The sequence below is a fragment of the Sinocyclocheilus anshuiensis genome, unplaced genomic scaffold (genome assembly GCF_001515605.1).
Source record: "Sinocyclocheilus anshuiensis isolate Anshui unplaced genomic scaffold, SAMN03320099.WGS_v1.1 scaffold870, whole genome shotgun sequence".
NCBI classification, from domain to species: domain Eukaryota; kingdom Metazoa; phylum Chordata; class Actinopteri; order Cypriniformes; family Cyprinidae; genus Sinocyclocheilus; species Sinocyclocheilus anshuiensis.
The window spans coordinates 3215687-3232367 of record NW_015540842.1 but is presented as its reverse complement, the minus strand read 5'-3'; the positions used below and the strand labels follow the sequence as shown (position 1 = coordinate 3232367).

The following is a 16681-nucleotide window of genomic DNA, read 5'->3' as shown; positions in this document are numbered from 1 at the left end:
CGATGATGGCTGCACGTGTTTCTTTGGAGGTAACCATTGATAACAAGAACACAATGATTGGAAGCACTTCTTCCCTCCTTTTATAGCAATCAGTCTGCTCTCACAATCTAATTAGTATGAAAGTGATTTCACCTGACTAGTACTCATTCACACTTTCACATGTGCTGCTGATATGATTAGTCAGTTAATGTTAGTTGGTCATTTTGTGTCAGGATCAAAAACAGTGAAATTTGTTTTTGTGTGAAAAGTTCATTTTTTGGCCAATGAAGCTTTTAGCAATTATTTAAAATGCATCTGATCACTCTACACAATAATCTAGAAACAATGTGAATGAACACCACAACAGCTTAAGCAGCAAACTTTGCAAAACACAAAATGTATGTCCTTGCCAAAACTTTTGGCCACGACTGTACATAAATAACATCATAGTACATCCATGGTAGTATTACAACCTGTCGCTAGAGGGCGCGTGCGTGTTGTCTCGAAGTGTGTGTGTTTGGGGGTGTCTGTTCACACACAGGAGGTAAACGCGATCACGTGACCGCACAGCGCCGTTGGTGAGTTCTCACAGCATGGCGGAAGGAGTAGTTGTCCGGATGGATTGTTACTCACCTTTTAATTCATGTCTTCTGTCTTGACGGGAGGATTTTTGGCTATCGAAACGCATTTCATCACACTTAAAACAACTTCAGCGTATTCTCACGACGATGGCAGACCGCGGTGTGGATTTGGCAGCTCTACCGAAAGAGGTTAGAGAGCAGTTGGCGGAGTTGGAGCTCGAGCTGTCTGAAGGTAAGAGATGGAGTTATCGCCTCAACCTTAATAATGTTCATAATATTAACCTAATATTTAAACCCTACAGTCGTATGGCGCTATAATAGACACATATAAGCTCAAAGATACGACTGTCTACTGTTTTGTGTTAATGTTTGAATGTCCTCTTGTTTTCATTCAGAGAATTTAATTTCAAACAGGCTGTGTCTCAAAAACTAGTGAGCTGCCTAGCTAGAGAGAATGTCTGGATGGCCAAAATGTAGTTTCTGACGCGCCTGTGATGCCCAGACATGCTGTCTAGGTAGGCAGCTCACTAGGTTTCGGAACACAGCCGGAGTCTGTCGGCAGAAATGATGATTTTCCTTTCTCAAATGTGCTTTTAAACTCGTGTAAATGAAAGAACCGAACGTGAATGAAGTAGAATAGCAATGCTGCTGCATCCGGCCGTTAATTTCACCTCAAGAGACTGAGACTATTGTTTGTTCAGTGATCTAGATACCTCAAAGAAAAGAGAGCCCTTGACAGTTCTGCTAGACACAATACCGTAGTACAGAGACACATCGAGTGCATATGGATTTATGTATGTTACCATCTTTGTTGTTCTCAAAGCCCTTTGTTTTCAGATTTGAGACAATATTAAAGGGGCACCACTTTTGCTGTCAGTGTGTGTGTCTGGGCTTTAATGCGAAACTCAATGGCAGCGCTGGTCTTTTTTTGCTGTACTCCTTGTTTGCACACAGACATCTGTCAAACACACCTTTTCTATAGACATTTCCTCTGTCCCTTTAGTCATTATAAAATGATGATTATCCAATTTGATATTTCCATTGTTTGATTCTTGTAAACGATATTTTCAGCCCTTACAGACTCGTAGTCAGCTTAGGGGTTCCATTATTAAATGTATTACTTATCAGTCACTACTTTAGTTCATTCAAGTATTTTTATATATAGTTTATAAATAGTCCTGTATATCTCTATCACAGGCCTCCTACAGTACCTTTCACCCAGACTTCTGGTTGACATTGACACTTGACTGTACAGTTCTGCAGTGCATTTGATGGAAGCCATAATTCATTTTTGTATATTGTAAAGAATGTATACACAACCATTCAAAGGTTTAGGGTCTTTAAGATCTTTGTAATGTTTTCTGAAAGAAATTTCTTAAGTTCACCAAGGCTGCATTTGACGCATAACACAGTAAAAACAGAAATATTTTTATATTTTATTGAGTTTTTTTAAATAGGCCTATATGTTTTGCTATATTTTTAAATGTAATTTATTCCTACCATGGCAAAGCTGAATTTTCAGCAGCCATTACTCCAGGCTTTAGTGTCACATGATCCTACAGAAATCATTCTAATGGTTTGGTGCGCATAAAACTTGTTTATGAATGTTGCAACCAGTTCTTCAGTTCTGCTTAATAATTTTGTGGAAACCATGATACATTTTTGAATCATGAATACGAAGTTCAGAAGAACAGCATTACAAACACTTTAATGTCTCTTTTGATTAGTTTAATGCATCCTTGCTGAATAAAAGAATTACTTCATTAAAAATACACCAAATAATGTTCTTTTTAGCAACATCATATGACCCCTTTAAAAAAATCTTACTGACTCTAACTATTGGAATGGTATTATGCTTTAATTTTTGTTAATATTTCTAAGATCATGCATAGAACCATACTGAGTCCTTCAGTATCATAAAGATCCTTTTTGCAACACTAAATGTTTAACGGTGTGACCAATATGATATTATTATGTTAGTGTTTTTGTGTGATAGATCAGCCATCCTGTCTGTTCACAGGGTTTAGAAGTTCATTCAATGTTCATGACATCACAGCGATGGTGTTTCATGCCCCGTCATGCATCTTCTCACCGCCGTGTCATCTGTCTGTGAAAGACAGTGCTGCTGTACTCATTCACTCTGTCAGAGAGCACTATGTGGGGGAGATGTGTTGGTTTGCAGCTTAGTAATAGTGTTACACAACTGGAAGCATTTAGTGTATGGGCCACACTCTCAAACAGCTTGTTGATGTGTGCAGCTCCAGGCTGCTTATCAAGAAAACCAGCCCTAGAAACTGTAACCGGAGTAACACAACATTTTATGACTGTATGATGATATACTATAAATTATGGCCATATAATTACTGATGACAGTTGAGCCATGTATTTTTTTGTCGTTCAGCCACAGTATAAAATGTTTGCTGAGTGCAAAAGAACGTAATGGGATAGTTTACCCCAATGCTGGAGCAAGAAAGTCATATGACTTTGCAATGACATGAGGGTGAGTAAATCATGACAGAATGTTCATTTTTGGGTGAACTGTGTTTTAAACCACTGTTTTGCATGTGAACTAGAAGTCTGTGACTTTTGAGAGTGTGTGAAAACGACATGAAAGCTCTTGCATCTGTGTGTTTAGTGGAGGGCATTTAGTGCCCTTGGGGCAGGTGAGTGATCTGGAGTGTTTGGTCAATTGGAGGGCGGTTGCAGGCTCCCTCACCCCCTCCTCCTACAGGAGCAGCTGCCAGTCTCGCCTGTCGCCTCCCCGGATGGTCACCTCCCCACTAGCATGTCACCCTCCTGTCCCTGCTTCTCTTCTGCTTGTGCCATCTCTTTCTCTCTCTAAAACTTGGGCTAAGTAGTTCCTGCAGATATGACTCAAATGAATCTCACTAACCAATCAAAATACACCTAAATTCAGCACACGCGCATTAATAATCTTAATCAGACTAACAGATAAGCTGTATTTGGATATTTTGGTCAATATTCAGTAATCAAGTTTATTAAGCACTATTAGGAGGGGCCGATTTGACCAAAATTTATGAAGAATTTTTTCAGGAGAGCGATATATATAGAATATTTTGTAGGGATGCAACGATACCATTTTTTCAGAACCAATCCGATCCGATACAGCAGCAACATATGATAGATAGAACAGAACAAAAAAGACTATTGATAAGCTTTCATTGCACTAAAAAGTATAATACGAAAGGGTATGGCTCCAATACTGAGTGAGCAGCACAAAGCTCTTATGCGCATCCCGTGCGCAGAATGATGCGCTTGAAGCAACACATAGTCACAGCGCGCAGCTCCTCATAAAAAAGGGAAGAGATATTGCTGCGTAGTGTATTATATCTGTGCAATATTTTATTGAGCCTTTTCTTTTAACAGTTTTAAATCTCAGTTATTTTGCGCTTTTGAAGAGAGTTTCATCGTTTTGACCGTAGTAACCGAACGCGACACGCATTTGAATGCTGAATGGTGATGCTGCTGATGACAGACAGCTGCAGCGGAGAGAAGAGTTTACATGAACTTGACTTAAATATTCATCTATACTTCACATTAAACTATGAAACGGCTCCAGAACACTTGAAATATAGTGCACGTAAACGTTATGGTGCTTTATAATGTTTTTGTGCCTTTCGTGGGGCTTAACAATAACACAGAATAGTATATACACTGTCGGATTTGGGTTGGTCTCGTCTGAACGATACCCGATCCAGCAGAAAATGGCAATATCGGAGCCGATACTGATACTGAGTATCGGATCGATGCATCCCTAATATTTTGCTGTGAAAAAATGTTGCTATGATATCAAAATTGTAGATACCAGTGAAATTTCACAGTTCTTGATATGCCACAGCAACTAATACTAGTAACCTAGTAATAATATAGGTTAACTAAAGACTTGAACGTTAAGTTTCAGCTTTTAATGAGGGAAGGCTAGAAAAAGAAAAGACATTTATCAACATACTGCACTCACTTAAAGTTAATCTTTAAAAATGCAAATAATTTAATAACACTATTTAATGTTATGTTAAATGGATTGTTCACCCAAAAATGAAAATTCTGTCATTAATTACTCACCCTCATGTCGTTCCAAACCCGTAAGACCTTCGTTCTTCTTCGGAACACAAATTAAGATATTTTTGATGAAATCCGAGAGCTTCCTGACCCTGCATAGACAGCAACGCAACTGACATGTTCAAGGCCCATAAACGTATTAAGGACATCAATAAAATAGTCCATATGACATCAGTGGTTCAACCCTAATTTTATGAAGCGTCGTGGTAATGTCGTGAACATGCGTCAAAGACTGAAACGGAAGAGAAGAAATTGTTGAATAAAATTATTTTATTTTTTTATTTTTTTGCACAAAGTATTCTCATACCTTCATAAAAGGTACTTTTCTATTAAATTAAAAGGAAAATGAATTAAAACCCCATATACCATGTGAAGACTTGAAAATTGTGAATATTTTTTTTATTCTAGTTTTGCTTTGCTCTAAAATATTGCTTTGGCTGCATATAAAGTAAAGCTCAACTGCAAGTCAGCACTAAGTCTGTCCACTAACCATCTTATTAGAAACATTTGTAAACTAATAAGTAGCTATAAATGTTTAAATCTATTAATTCAAGAAATTTGGCCTATTTTTCAGACATCCAAATGGAAATCTGCACCAGTGATCACGTCTGGAAAACTTCTGGATATTTACTGGTCTGAAACTGTACAAACCCTGGTTTCTGAATTGCTGTGTAAAAGGTGTTTGTGCTGTTGCCATCTCTTGCGTCTGTCCTTTAATTCTGGATCAGTGCGTGGTTTCCACAAGGGCACACATTGACCTTGGAGGGTAGAGATATTTCCCATTACCATGCTCCGCTGGGGCTTTTTACAGTGAAAAGACTGTCCAAATGATCTCCTACATAATGACCTAATTATGCAGGGTTGTAGTGATCATAGTAACAATAAGCACCATTGAGCTGATCTGGACTATGGTGGTTTTGATCTGAACTGGCATTTGAAGCTTTCAACTGAAACCTTTGTGTCCCAAATGACCAGATCTGAGAGAGGAGACATGGACATAGCGTGTGTGTGTGTCTGTGTGTGTGTGTGTGTGTGTGTGTGTGTGTCTGTGTGCGCATCCAACCTATCGCCTCCTTACCAAATGAGGCATCCCATCAACAATTGTGATAAATCTAGACTCTTATAAACAAAAATAACACCTTGATCATCTCTATATTCAAGTGAGTCCCTAATTATAATTATTCTGTCTAGTAGTGCTTGTACACCATGTAATAAAACCAATGCTGTCATCCGTGAGTCATATAAAGATGTTGCAGGAAGTCGAGTGCAGCCTGAATCTGCTTTTGAATGTGTGCCACTCTTTGTCTAACCGGCTTAACATGCAATTGAACTCAAACAAAAAAAATAATTCAATCTCCTGGTGACGTTGGTCAGAAGATACTTAGTTCTCTAATCTCTTCTAAATAGTTTATTGTTCTTCTGAAGAACAAAGGAAAATTAGCCTGATACGCAACCCAGCATCTTCTGAATATCATGGATGGCTCCTATGGTGTGCCAGCTTACTTAAATCACTCCTGTCACTTTGAGGGTGAGTTCTTTTGAAATCCTGGACTGTTAGTGGCCTCTGTGGACAGCTGTGATGTGCAGCTAATGTGTGTAGTCTGTTAGTATTGATTGCTGTTATGAAGAGGGTTGAGTTCAGGCTGACTTCAGTATGGAGACTCAGTGCTTTACAGCCGCCATACTGATGGAGGGGGCATGTTATTGCCAGTTGCTTCCTATCTAGGACACAGAGTGACCGAACATGGACTGAACTCTGTTAATTTGTGCTCTGAGTCATTCTCTCTGTTTCTCTTTCTCGGTTAAACTGTCCTTTGAGCTCTGGCCATTAAGGGAAGCCACAGATATCTATTTTTGCTATAAAGTTGTTCTCTTTTTTCATCTGTTGTTTTGAGTATTCCATCAAATTGCTCAGCGAGACTGAGGATTTTTTTTCCATTGGAAAGTCACAAAAAAGGTCAACACATGTATGAGTAAGAATTAAAGGGAAAAATATTTAAAGAAAATAAAGCCTTTGTAGGATAATATTTTTGCATTATGATATGTTCATGAAAATTAAGAATTTTTTTCCATCAATTCTCAGTAACCTAATGAAAATCTTATTCTTATTAATATTATGCAAACATATAAAAATTATATTATTATAATTATAATATATAATATAGCCTATAAGTTATTATAAACCTAAATATGTATTTTAAATATACAATTTGAATGTGAGTCATAGTTGTTTTTCTACTGCCTTTAAATGTGTGCTTTAATACATTTTTTTCATTACTGTAATCAGAATTTGTGGGAAAATTAAAGGGGTCATATGATGTTGCTAAAAATAACATTATTTTGTGTATTTGGTGTAATGAAATGTGTTTATGCGGTTTAAGGTTCAAAAAACACATTATTTTCCACATACTGTACATTATTGTTTCTCCTCTATGCCCCGCCTTTCTGAAACGCGTCGATTTTTACAAAGTAGTTTTGCTTTCACAACAAAACACAGCTTCACACGCGGCGGCGGACTAGAGTGAGGAATGGCCGGCGGGCTGAGTGAGAGGAGGCCGGTGAGCTTGAGAACGGTGCGGCCGGCGGATTCGACGAAGGAGCAGCCGGCGGGCATGCGGCAACCACATGTGACGACCCCGGGCTGGACTCCGCTTTGTCCACGGTGAAAGCCGATCCGGCGATCCACCGCGTGAAGTTGATGTATTTCCTCAGCGACCAGCACGGATCAGCTCCAGGCATGACGAAGCGGATATCGTCCTCTTTTGGAAGGCCAAACAAAGTAGTTTCGCTTTCACAACGAAACACAGTGTCTCCACGGCATGGCGGCAGCGGCAACAATTCTACAGCGAGAATAAAAGTTAGGCCTTCTTTCTTTGCGTGAACATTTGGGCGGCGTTATGCAAATCTTCCCACATCGTGACGTAGATATGTTGGGGCGTGTTAGAACAAGCCGTTTTAGGTAGGCGTGGTTGACTCTTAACTTTTATAAAGAATATCTCTTTGGATTTGAGACTTTAGTCTTTGCAACTTTACAGAGCTTGTAACACTTCAAACATAAGAGCTTGTAACACTTCAAAGAGAAAGGAAAAATTTAAATCGCATCATATGACCCCTTTAAGCTTAATTTTCATGAAAATGTCAATGCAAAAAAATCTTGCTGCACTAAAAATAGGCCTCATTTTCTGTATGCAAAATGTTAAGCTCAAAATGTAAGTGCTTCATTTAAAACATTAAGACATGATTTTCTGTAATGCTGCTTTAAAACAACATGGGTTGTGAAGTGTTATACAAATAAAAATGACTTGACTTGACGGTATGGTCAGTTGACTATAGGCAGTTTTTGTGTGGTTGAGACTATTTGCGTGCAGATGTACCCTGACCACATGAGTACACCATCACAGTTCCTCTTTTCTGTAAATGACCCTTTGTTACATATTTTATGGAGGAAAGGTTTGTCACATACTTGTTGGATAAACAAATGACGTTTCTTAACTTTAAACACACTTAAATTTACATGAGTTTCATTTCATTTATAAATATCGAACCAAGTGGCATTTATTTGATAGAAATTATAAAACAATAATAGAGATGTTTAAATGAAGAAAAAGAGTTGGATACATTTGTTAACAGATGTCATTTGGTTTGAATTTTCATATCTAATGCAAACATTGAGACATTTTTAAGTGTGGCTTAAGTGTCTAAAAGTGTTCAAGCTAGGGCTGTGCGATATGGACAAAAAAAACCTATCGCGATTTATTTGATCAATTTTGTGATTTCGATTTTAATCACGATTTTGACACTGATCCACGGCTGTTTACCACAAACACAGCATTTATCCATTATTTTGATTTCAAATCCAAACGTTGTTTCTGAAAATGCTTTTTCAGCATTGTGATTCTCTTTTATCACAGTACAGTAATACAATATTTCATAGACATATTCACGTTTAAACTCAGTAAATATAACTTTGTTTAACTACCACCACGAGTGCATGCAGCACATCAGAAATAGATTCCGTGCGGAAACGATCGCAGCATGACTGCTGCAGACACACTGCTCCTGGAGAGCACTGCCGGACCACAATCGCATGAAGTGTGAATGCTCTGATCCGTTAACATGGGCACGGAAAAAATACGCACCACAGACGGAGTGTGTGAACCTGGCGTTACGTTTGTATGCCCGCCTGGTCTGTTCTGTTCTCGTGCTCCATTTAGGCGTGCTGCATTCTGATAGCAGCAGGTTCGGATAGCATACTGCGGGAGGTCGGGGGCGCGGAAAATCGTGCTATAAAGCGATTTAGAAATCGCGCAAGCTCAAATTGCGATTTTATGACGATTTTGATTAATCGCACAGCCCTAGTTCAAGACCCTTTTTAGGTCACCGTATGTGACCAAGTGCGACCAAGGTTTGCATGCTTGTCAAACTTAACCTCCAATCTGTCCTCAGGAGGGTCCTCACGGGAATCGTGTTTATACTGAGTTGTAATCGTGAGTTATAATCGTGTTTGGCCTTCCATCGTATTTATACTGAGCGCTAAGCTTAGACAGATGGGACATGATCAGATGTCCAGGCTTCACACAGATTCCCTTTCCCTCAAACAATAGCCCAGAGCCTCTTCTCCTGGTACTGGGCCCACTGGGTCTGCTCCCTCAGCGTGGGTTGTATAAGGAACCGGTCCAGGCAGCCCTATGGCTGTGAATATTTAATGTCGCATCGCTGTGGTCTTACAGGGTGCTGAGCCTGAATTATTAACATGCCTTCATTAAATACCATGAGGCTTTGCTTGAACCTCCCTTTATGGGCACTATGTGAACCAGGGTGTGTACGGGGGAAGTGCTGTCATGCTGCTCCATGAGTGAAAGTTAGTGTTTTGGTATAACGGAGCTGTGCGCTGCCAAGGGAACACTCATAACTCGCAACACAATGCGCCATCCATGAACAGGATGTGGTCTCCTTATAAAGGCGATATCAAAACATTTCCTTACGTGTTTGAAATAAGAAGTCCTAGAGCTGTGGCTGTTCAAATGCTTGGGCTCAAGTTTTATTTATTTTTTATTTTTTTTGAAAGAAATTAATATTCAACAAGGATGCATTAAAGGGATAGTTCACACAAAAATGAAAATTACCCCATTATTTACTCACCTTCAAGCCATCCTAGGGGTATACGACTTTTTTCTTTCAAACGAATGCAATCAGAGATTTATTAATACATTTCCTGGTTCTTCAAACTTTATAATGGCAGTGAATGGGGGTTGAGATTTTGAAGGCCAAAAAAGTGCATCCATCATAAAAAGTACTCCGCATGGCTCCGGGGGGTTAATAAAGGCCTTCTGAAGTGAATCGATGTGTTTGTGTGAGAATAATATCCATATTTAAAACTTCATAAACCATAATCTCTAGCTTTCACTAGCTCTCATACCAGGTTCACTAGAGAGTGGCGTTCCAGCGGAGGACAGAGAATGTAGAACATAGGCGTAGGCTTAAAAAAAAGTAAAAAAAAATGTAGCCTAGGTGAGCATAAGGAACTTCCTTTATAATCTTACGGACCACAAACTTTTGAACAGAATTCCACAGAGTTTACTCCAAACATCAGTGTGAAAATGTCTGTCTGGGCCTGCATATTATCACACACTTTTACACATGATCTCCAATTCAGTTTCCATCATGGCTCGCCCTGATGAGCAACACCGTGAACGACGCTGGTGCACAGAGCTTAACCAATCAAAACAAAGCTCATTTACATATAGGAGTCATAACAACAGCCTTTTTTCTTAGATTCATATCATAGATAAGATGGAAAATGGTCATGTAAAACTAAATTACAACTGCACGGTGAAAGAAACCTTGATTAATGATATAATTGAACTACTTTGGAAAAGTAAAATTATATAAAATGGCTTCTTTTGGAGTTAGAAAGCAGTAATGTGTAAGACCCAAGTCTATATTTAGCAAGTCATTCGCTGATGCTGCCCAAAAAGTACATGTTGGGTTAGTTAAATCCTGACAAAGTTGTTTACAGAACGTCTTGCAGTTGTTAGAGGGAAAAATCTGAACATTTACAGACAAATGACTGTAGAAGTCAAGAGCTTTCTCCAGTCCTCAGTCTGCTGCTCTTTCCAAACCTCAGCCTTGTTTACAGCTTTTATTCAAAGCACCCGGGACACTCCTGTTTTTGTATCCCTCCATCCTGCGCTTCCCTCCAGGGAAAAGCGTTTCACACACGTTTAGACTGTGAGAACCTGTTTTCCCTGCATTTGTCCTGTTGTGTTTGCTTGATTTGCACACATGCCTTGTGGGATTTTACTCTGCACTCTTCTCAGTGTAAAAGCACCTTGAATGAGATCTTACATTTCAGGAAAGGGGGATTGTACCCCCACAGTTCAGACAAGCACCGGATTAACCTGAGTTTTGAGCTCTTGATGCTTGACATGTGAGCTGCTGTGGTTGTTTTGCTGGCATGCTCAACCACACTATTGTCCTAAAGGCCCAAAGTTAGTGTGGACTGACTGGCAAGTGCTGACAGATTCCTCCTGAACTCCCACGTCACGTTCACTGACATCAGGTTTCAGTCAGAGCTTCTTTACAACAGTTTGTTTGACTTCAGATCTGTCTGACTGTTGTGATATAGGTGAAGGGGAGGTTCTGGGTCGAAACTTTGCATGCGGTTTCTGTCAGATGCGTGTATGACTTTCACAAGTCACTTGTTGTAAAATAAAACACAGCATAGTTTAAGTTGTTTAGTGGTTGACCAAATGTGCCGCCAAGATGCCAGGGCTGCTTTCCTTCCATTTTAGTCAAAAATTAAGTCTGTTTGCTTTTCAAGCACAACTAATTAACATTTATTTTACACAAAAATATTTGAAGCCATTATTCATTGAGACTTTTGGTTGATGCCATTTCTGAGAATCGGCCCAGTGAGTTTGGTTATTAGATGGTGTTAAGCTCAGAATGACTAATTATTGGCCGATTAATCAGTCAGTCTTACTTACTCAATTTTATTGTTCTGCTAGCAAATAACCTGGTCGGGAGTGAGTCACACAACACTCATGTTCTCTCTGATTGTTGTGTTTCTTGTCTTGTCTGCTCTGGCCCATGTTGTTGTGAACTGAATTTTAACCCATGAGTAATGAAAAACAGATTTAAGGAACAGTCTACTCGGATAAAATAACCTCTCTTATATTTTAACAAATGTTCAGCTCTAATCCCCTCTCCCATATCTTCTTTCCTCCCTCATTTCCTTGCTCTGTCTGTTCTCAGTGTGTCATTGTGCTGGAGTCGGGCCTGCTGAATCAGATTATGAGCACTCGATTGTCGGTGGAGAGTGTCGCCACTGTTAAGCATTTTAACAGGAGCTCTACACGGTCTAATTTTAAATCCAAGTGTGACATCATGAGCCACAGAAGGGCTCGCAAGATGTTGTCACTTCTCAAGAAGGCAAAAAACTTGTGCTATGTACATTCAGATCTCTAGTATGTAATCGGATCGAAGCAATTCCTGGTTGATAAGCCTGTGTTTTTTTTCTCATTCAGTATGCTGCTGCACTTGGAAATACAATACAAGTATCACATTACAGTAGTAAAATGGGTTGTGAATCTGACTCAATGTGCCATTTTTGGTTGGGGCAGTTAGGACAAATTTAAAGGGGTCATATGATGCGATTTAAATTTTTCCTTTCTCTTTGGAGTGTTACAAGTTCTTGGTGCATAAAGAAGATCTGTAAAGTTGCAAAGACTAAAGTCTCAAATCCAAAGAGATATTCTTTATAAAAGTTAAGAGTCAACCACTCCTACCTAAACGGCTCGTTCTACAAGCCCGCCGGCCGCTCCTTCGTCGAGCCCGCCGGCCGCCGCTCACTCTAGGCCGCCGCTCACTCTAGGCCGCCGCTCACTCAAGCCCGCCCGCCGCCGGTCACTCAAGCCCGCCGCCGCTCACTCTAGCCCGCTGTGTGTGACGCTGTGTGTTTGTGTGAAACTACTTTGTTTGGCCTTCCAAAAGACCAAAAGACTCGCTTCGTCATGCCTGGAGCTGATCCGTGCTGGTTGCTGAGGAAATAATACAACTTTGCATTGTCGATCGCCGGATCGGCTTTCACCGTGGAAGAAGCGGAGTCCAGCACGGGGTCGTCACATGTGGTTGTTGCAGGCATGCCGGCTGTTCTGACTCACAGACTGTAAGTAAGTTTTTTTTATATTTAAAGAATTTGCCACTGACGATTCAAACGAGTGTTTTGAGCAGTGTAGAGTAGCCGTATGTGGAAAATAATCTGTTTTTTGAACCTTAAACCACATAAACACATTTCATTACACCAAATACACAAAATAATGTTCTTTTTAGCAACATCATATGACCCCTTTAAATTAATGCAACATATACGTTTATATATGTAACATATAGGTGTCCACTACCTAACTCTGACTCAAAGGCAGTCTCTTTAGTGAAGTTTACTTTGACTACAGAAGAACAAAAGCTGGAGATATTTAGAGGTGTGGTTGCACAGATCCTTGAACTCTGTCAGCAGTTGAGATGTCTTGGCACTTTGCCATTTCATAAAGCTGTCAAACATCAAGGTTTTTCGTAGTGTGATCTAGGCTACAATTTGTTGTAAACATCATTAAATCTGGTGACAGAAATTGATTCCTAAAAAAAGGTGGGCTGACCTGCCAATCACCTGTTTTCATTGGCTCTCTCTCATTTCCTGGAAGATAATTCTAATATGGTGCTTTTTCACTGCGTGGTACGACTCGGCTCGGCACGGCTCGGCACGGCTCAGTACGGCACGGCACGGTTCGCGGCTCGGTACGGCTCAGTACGGCACGGCACGGCTCGGCTCGGCTCGGTTTGCGTTTCCACTGCAGTTCAGTATCACTTTAGAGTGGGCGGGATTATTCACATGTCGTTATAGTTGCGCCGCCTCTACTGCCGCGCGACTCCTGAAAAACTTATTCATTCCGCGTCGCCCCATCAAGCTCTCACTGGATCAGCTCCTCTGCTATCAACGAGAGGAACGTCTGTACTTCCTCAACAGACAACGAAACAGCCACTTTTTGGTTGCTAAAAAAAGAACCCGTACGGAGCCGTACCGTGCCGTACCATGCAGTGGAAAAGCGCCAATAGATATATCCAAGCCTGTTTTATGCTCATCTAGTGGCTTGCTTGTCAAATGACTCATCTGCTTGTCTATAGGTTCCACCTAAAAGTGAGCGAGGGTCAAGGGGGTGTGACATCACAAAGTGGCAAGAAATGAATGAGGATCTAGCATGTGCTTCTTTCGCAATGAAACTCTCCCTTCCTCCCACTCTTCTCCCGGCGGACACACCCTGTTGCTCGGGGACTTGTTCCATGTTTCCAACGTGTTGGATGGAGACCAGGACGCGTCAGAGCTTGGCAGCTCAACCAATCCCATGCCGCCTTATGATACACTGATATAATGATCAGCCAACTTTTGCATGTATCAGTGTGTATTTACAGCAGTCTGAGTAAACATATCCTGAAAGCAGGGCTTTCCCCTCCTGGTCATGTTTAATCAGCTATTTTCTTACAGGGCCGGCCTCGATGATGTCACAGTTTTCTGTGTAAACAGTTTGGAGTGAGCAATGCTCACTCTCTTGGGAAACTGTTAGCTTGAAGCTGAAAATTCAGTCTTATCCCACTACAGTAAGAGATATGTGGGAAAGGGAGTCGGATTGTTTTGATAAATGTTATGAATCTACATTTGGCTGTGAGAAGTCATGTTGTAAGAGCACATGCTTCTGTGCTTCTTCATGTTTATGTGGTTTTGAAGGCTGGATGGTTTCTTGAGGAGAGTGGCTTGAGAAATAGCTTTAATATGGCATAGCCGTGTTTGAGAAAGTGAAATTATTATTATTTTCTTTCATAATATTGGCTGTTTACAGACTGCACACCAGTTAAACATTGAACCCAAATATGTACTCTAGACCATACTCTGTACTGCACTTCAGCGAGTTGGTGTTTATTTTATCTTATGCATATTAAGCCCTTAAACATACTATATGTTAGGGGTTTTCAACCTTCACAGACCCAGGGAGAATAAGTAAAGTTTCTCAGTGACATTTTATAATGACAAGGAGTGTACAATATATTTTGAACCAATATAATTCTGTGATGGGGCTTAATTGCGGCTAATATTTAACCCTTTAAGAGCATTATTTCTTGAAGAATACTTCAATTAAAATAACTACAGCTCTCATCTCATCTACTCAGTTTTTTTTTTTTAAATCAGACTTGCATTTCATTATTATCATAGCATGATCTTTAGCTTGCATCTATAGCATTTGTCTTCATCTTTTGGACCTTAAATGTTGGTAATGCAAAACATGGTTAAACATTTTGGATTTCAAATTTAGCAGTTTATTAGCTGATAATGAGAAAGTGAAAATGAGAAATCGTCTGAGCATAGAAGAGGAACATGTGCCCATTGCCAGCTCCTGCTGTTTGTTTTGTGTGTGTTTGTGTGAGGTGGTTTATCCACATCACTGGTTGACTTTAACTGGCCTGTGTTGAATGTGTTGCCTAACTGTAGTTCTGACCCACTGGATGGGTTTGTCTCTGAATCTGTAGTCCGATATCAGTGCAGTTACACAGAATCTTTGAGTCAGTGGTGCGGCATTGATTCCACCGTCTGTCACGCCAGACACGTCTCGAAAACAAAGCCCTCCAGACATCCAGTTGCGACATGAAACCTCCTTTTTCCGTTTAGAGAAGATTTAGATGTCATGCATGCACAGACACACTAGTGCTTGACCCAGCATACTTTTTTTATACACTGTGGGTGTTATACATGGATTAAAAAGTAACTTGTCTGTTCATCAAGTAAATTTTTTTAGGCATCAAAATATTCCTTTAGTGTGACTGTCCTAGACAAGTACAATTAAAATACATCTTATTTTTTATATAATTTTACTTTTTACTTTTATGTTTAACCAAAAGTATCTGAAATAAATCTGTAATTTTTATTTTTTTCCCCAAACTTTTGTATTTTTTGTAAATTATCAAGCATACATTTTTTGAAAATTTGTCATACTTATAATAGGGTGACTGTACATCCTCTTTTTCCCTGACATGTCCTGGCCAGGATTACTAAATACTAAAATGTCTGGGTTTTGGCTTTTTTTCTTTTTTATTATTGACACTCTATAAGTCCTCATACACTATATGTACCCGTATTTGCATTGCTTTGACCGTCCTTTATTGATCCTACCTTCTCAGATGCTACAATTTGTCAACTATGTAGAGCCTTCACGCTATTGGTCAAACTACTTTTTATTATAAAGTGTGAAGTATAAAGACAATAGTAAAACAAAGCCAAAACCTTGACATTTTAGGCATTTTAGAAATCCTCGCCAGGACTTGTACGGGAAAAAGAGAAACTTTATAATCTACTGAAAACCTAAAATGTAACTGCTCATTTCTCATTTCTGTGTGTGTGTTTTGTTAGTGTGTGTGTTGTGCAGCCATATCACCCTGTAGCCCAAGCCTGGTTGCCCACTGAAGCTAAGCAGGGCTGAGCCTGATCAGTACCTGGATGGGAGACCTCCTGGGAAAACTAGGTTGCTGCTGGAAGAGGTGTTAGTGAGGCCAGCAGGGGGTGCTCACCCTGTGGTCTGTGTGGGTCCTAACGCCCCAGTATAGTGACGGGGACACTATACTGTCAACAAGCACCGTCCTTCGGATGAGACGTTAAACCAAGGTCCTGACTCTCTGTGGTCATTAAAAATCCCAGGATGTCTTTCGAAAAGAGTAGAGGTGTGACCTCGGCATCCTGGCCAAATTTGCCCATTGGCCTCTGATCATCATGGCCTCCTAACAATCCCCATATCTGCTGATTGGCTTCATCACTCGGTCTCCTCTCCACCAATAAGCTGGTGTGTGGTGGGCGTTCTGGCGCACTATGGCTGCCGTCGCATCATCCAGGTGGATGCTGCACACTGGTGGTGGATGAGGAGATACCCCCTGACAATGTAAAGCGCTTTGAGTGCCTAGAAAAGCGATATATAAATGTAATTAATTATTATTATTATTAT

At 40.1% G+C, this 16681-nt stretch overlaps 1 protein-coding gene across 2 annotated transcripts in view; it reads left to right on the top strand.

The window, feature by feature from the left end:
• Positions 1 to 534: 534 nt before the first annotated feature.
• Positions 535 to 16681, top strand: part of LOC107687534 (disco-interacting protein 2 homolog B-A) — a 69807-nt gene continuing 53660 nt past the window's right edge. For both annotated transcript variants that reach the window (XM_016484911.1, XM_016484910.1), the window contains exon 1: positions 535 to 792. In XM_016484911.1, coding sequence (XP_016340397.1) covers positions 708 to 792 — 85 coding nt within the window. In that variant the 5' untranslated portion in view covers positions 535 to 707. The remainder of the gene's footprint in view (positions 793 to 16681) is intronic.